General features: G+C 30.1%; 1 protein-coding gene across 1 annotated transcript in view; it reads right to left on the reverse strand.

Annotated features, from left to right (window-relative positions):
* Nucleotides 1-3,280: 3,280 nt before the first annotated feature.
* The window catches only part of LOC117178823, a 17,388-nt gene continuing 15,861 nt past the window's right edge, over nucleotides 3,281-4,807 (reverse strand). Inside the window, exon 2 of the mRNA XM_033370317.1 lies at nucleotides 3,281-3,973. Within this exon, the coding sequence (XP_033226208.1) occupies nucleotides 3,669-3,973 (305 nt within the window). The 3' untranslated portion in view covers nucleotides 3,281-3,668. The remainder of the gene's footprint in view (nucleotides 3,974-4,807) is intronic.

The raw sequence follows: 4,807 nt of genomic DNA on the forward strand, positions 1-4,807 counted from the left end.
AAATTTTTAAAATTCCGCTTTCTAAACTGCTTACATTTAAACTTAATAATTTCTTCATTTTAGCATTTCAAACTCAAAGTTTAAAACAATTAGTAAACTTAAAATTAAACTCTTAATCTGTGATATTCTAAAATATCGAAAAATGTCCATGCCAAATTTCTGTGCTTTTGGAAGGAAAATCATTTGTTATGATGAATTCCGCATGTATTCAATTTAATTTTGAACCTAATAAAACCTAAATGAATCTAATAGTAAACAATTAATAATTTCAAACTTTTAAAATAAAAATATTTGCAAACCAAATTATTTGAAATATTCAAAATGTAATATTTTAAATATTTAAAACTAGAATTTTTAAGAATTTTAAATCAAACTTAATTATAAATTCAAAATTGTTATATTGCAAGAAACTTAAAAGGATTGGATAAGTTTTTCTAGTAAAAATTCAATGAGTTACCTATAATTTACTTACTTTGAGTTTCAAAATATTTGCGCCATCCTACCTTCTATAATGTTTCCAATCGTTTTCAATTGGGCATCCATTATTCTGAGTTAGGGGTTAAGTTTTCACTACAGCATTTTGATTTTGCCTTAATTCTTCACAAGCGGTTCTTTATTCTGTCAGACAAACAAAATTTAAGAATTCGAATTCAAAAAGAAGTAAATAAACGTTTTACAATAATATACCGGCTAAATCAAACTGCCTACTTGATAATCATACTACATCACTGTCACATCATTAAACCGTATGATTTTTACATGTTGTTAGTCCATATATACTTTTAACTTTTAATTCGGTATACCGCCTAAACATTATATTTTTGTGTGCTTAAAAATTTTGTTAAATTACTAAAAATTTAACATCTAACCAATAAACACGTGCGCGTCATGTGTGTTACAAACGAAAACTGCAGATGGCGTATTGTAGACACGTGCATTTACTCAATTCAATCCGACTGGAAACAATTGACACAATTAGCAACAATTTAAACCGATTCAACTTTTGATTACTCTTAATCGTTATTAATCGTGTCCAATCGATCATTTATATTCGCAAGAATAGCTCTTCTCTTCTTATAGAATTACCCTTTATTCTATTTAAAGAATTCCTTAAAACATAACCTAAAAACAACAATCTTACCAAACATAACCTGAAAAAGAAGACGCCAAAGATTAAGGCGGACAAGACCAGGCATTTCTTCTAATCATTGCATTCGGGATTCAACGCAGTTCCGACCTGCCAAAACACCCATGAATCCGGAAAGTTCCATAAACCGGATTTAAATCCTGGCACTCCTCTATCGACTTTAAATTCTTTGATTCGTTCTTCATTTGCTGGGATGTCTTTTCTATTTTAAAAGCTAAACTATATCACGATTTGTGACTCAATTTTACCTAAGTTAATTAATTTCATGTAAACTTCTCTCTAAACAATGCTGGCAGTCCACCAAGTGGTATGGCCTTATAGATTTTGACGTTACCGACCGAGTGTGACGTAAGATTAGAATACTCAATACAATTATAGTTGAATATATAGGGCGAGAAATAAAAGAAGTTTTTCATATATTCTGATCATTTTATTGAGTTATATAGTTTCCTCATTACAAATAAAATATCATTCTTCATCTGAAGCCAGATTAAAATATAAACTGAACCAGTGCAATTTTCATTGGTTGAATCAGTGAGTGGGAGAATCAGTAAGTGAAGCAACTAGATATGAAACAGTTTTTTTTTTACTAATGTATTAGTAACAACTATTAACTTATCAGAAGAAACTACTCATTCATAGCTTGAGTTGAGTCACTAATCGAAATTAGTAAACATTTTCAAGTTTGAACTTAGCAATTTGTTAGAGGACGACCGAAAAATTGTAAAAAATGAAACTTCCAAAATAATAGAATTGCCGAAACATAAAAATCCTGCAAAGTTTTTAGACAAATTGTATTAGGTTAGGAGAAAACTTAGTTAGCAATCTCTTCTTTCGTTCGAGGAACACGTGTTTCAAATTAATTTCTTTATACAATTTTGATACAATTATTTTTATTTTAAATTCAAGAAATAATTTTCATATAATTCGAACATTTATCAAAAATTTCTTTAATACATATATTTTATGGTTGTATTTTTAATAAATAAATTATATTTATCAAAAAAAAAACAATTATTTTTTAATTTCCTTAATTCGAGAATTTCATAATTTGATAATTTTACAGTGTCGAAAGTTTTATTTTTCGGGATTTTTCAGACGTCACATTTGCCAGTATAAGTTCAATTATTAAAATTATATAAGAACACCATACATCTGAAGAAAATATACAAAAATTTTTATAAGCACTGTTACTAATTGAATTTTGAAATAATGTATCTTTAAAGTTATAGTTTTGTCATGAAAGTAATTACTTGAAGTGATTACTTTTTGTAATTATTAATTTAGGAACAGTTTTTAACGTAAATTATTGTTATTAAAATATTAATTGACATTCATTATTTTACTACTGAACTCTCGTTCTCAAAAAAGATTGTTCATATCTACAAATTTTAACTATATTTGAATTTATTTAAATGTACATTAAAGTTATTATGCCTTATTATACTTCTATTCAAAAAAGGTAAAAGTTTTTCAAAAATTACAGAGATGCAAGCTTTTAAAATTTTCATTACTTCAGAAAAAATTTCAAATATCGAATGCCTTAAGAATATGAAAAAGAATTTTTCCTAAATACGCCAAACACTCGCTTTTAGTCACCCCGTTCTCGGCCATTTGAAGACAATACCCGACACATGACTAAAAGCGAGAGCTTAGAGTATTAATTTAATTTTAAATCATTTAAGTACGTTATTTAAACATTTATTTATCGTTCTTAAAATTTTCTTGGGGGATAATCATCGTAAAACAAATTGAAACAAAACGTTTTCCGTCAACGAGCGTAATAAATTACGATAAATTACGATTATACAAATAAATAAAAATACGAGAAAAGGGAAAAGTTGTTTGTCAGAGGCTAAAGAAAGATGTAGAATTTCGAGATTTAAATTCTGAAAAAACAAATTAATTTTGACTTTGAATCAATATTTTACTTCTTTGAACCTCAAATGTCTGTTAATAGATTATGGCAGCGTACTATACAGTTAAAATTTGTTTAAAATTGCAACCATACCATTACAGTTCAGAATTTAAAGCATGATACTATCAAAGTCTAGGACATATTGTTTGCTAATCATTTTTTTAATTATCCAATAATATTATATTTGGTTTAACAAGGTCAGAAACAATGCTATATGCTTTTCAATTTATCACCCTTTATTTATTTTTGTGAATTTATTATTTCTGAAAGACCAGCTGAGAGTCGACAACGCGTACAGCTGACTGCTGGCACTAAGTAACTACTGAAATTGACTGATTAAACCAGCGACGGCATTCCACTAAGTGAACCAGTGAAATCTCACTGACTTCCAGTGACAAAATTCTTGCTGATTTGACCAGTGGGTTGTCAATAAAAATCAATGAGATTCTATGCACTGATTCATTTTAAGAAAGATAAGAAACACAATAAATGAAAATTTGTATGTAATTTGAATTTTCTGTAATATTTCTATGCAATGCTTTTTGACTTGACTGCCATTTCCGTTTCATAATCCAGGTTGTCCATGGTGTCCGTCTTTACTTTCTATGAAAAAAAATCGCAACACCAGCTTCCGCTTGCTTGTTTCACGTAGTCTGGCACTGTCTTGCTTATAAAATTGGCTCCTATATCTTGTCCAGCTCGGTCGTGTCTCTCACCCACCCCATTAAACGTATATAATGCACGAGCTACGCCATTCCCGTCAATATATCCAAATATAATACCATGAAATGTCAGAAGAGACAAAGGAAGTGTAGCTTTCATATGGCCAAAAGGTCCAGTTAGAAGATTATCTATATCTGATTTCTTAGCCTTCTTTATGCTGACATCACTCCAGTCAGTTTCGCAAACTGAAACGTTGGGAAAAAATTTTTTTATATAAATCAATCTTGTATGTATTTAATATGCATACTGTGCAAAGGACAGTTAGTTGTTAATAGGGTGATGTTGGTGATCTGATTCAACCACAATCTTATAGCTTTCTATAAAATTTCTGTTTCACAAAATAAATTTAATATGCAGAGTAGCCGCAAGTCAGGGAATTTTGTTAGTCAGTGAAAGTTTGAAGAATAAAAAAAATGTTACAAGGATTAGGGAATTTCTGTAAGAATCATTTTGAGCAACTTTGAAGAAAAATCAGGGCTGTCACATACTCTTTTTGAGTCAACTTTCTGTCTCAAATCACATTTCAGACGCGCGTTAAATCCTTAGTAATAAATCTCTAAACGATATTGTTAATTCGATTGTAACGATTCTCTCGTAAAGATATTCGATTTTAACGACTCCGATCAACAGTAGAATGTGACTGTGTATGGTACTGCATTTTAAATCAGTGATGCTAATTGAGTCACCTTTATCCGCGCATGTTTGAATTATAGTACGAGGTCTGTTCAAAAAATACGCGGATTGTTTGAATTTCGCGGCTCGAGTTGGTTTCAGGAGAATCCGCTTAGTGTCGCTAAGTTCGTACAGATCAGCTGTTTAAAACTCGGTATTCCAGTCGCAAATATCTTCATTGGTTGATAAGCTACACGGTTTTAAGTAAAGAGTGTTTTTTTTTATTTGTCGGATTGTAAAATGGACACGTTGACAAAATCAACACCCTGGTGCGCAAAAATCAACGTCTGATCATTAGGGAGCTTGCCGAAAAGTGTGGGTTTTTGGCCAAACACTCGATTACTGTT

The sequence above is a fragment of the Belonocnema kinseyi genome, chromosome 8, assembly GCF_010883055.1.
Source record: "Belonocnema kinseyi isolate 2016_QV_RU_SX_M_011 chromosome 8, B_treatae_v1, whole genome shotgun sequence".
NCBI classification, from domain to species: Eukaryota; Metazoa; Arthropoda; class Insecta; order Hymenoptera; family Cynipidae; genus Belonocnema; species Belonocnema kinseyi.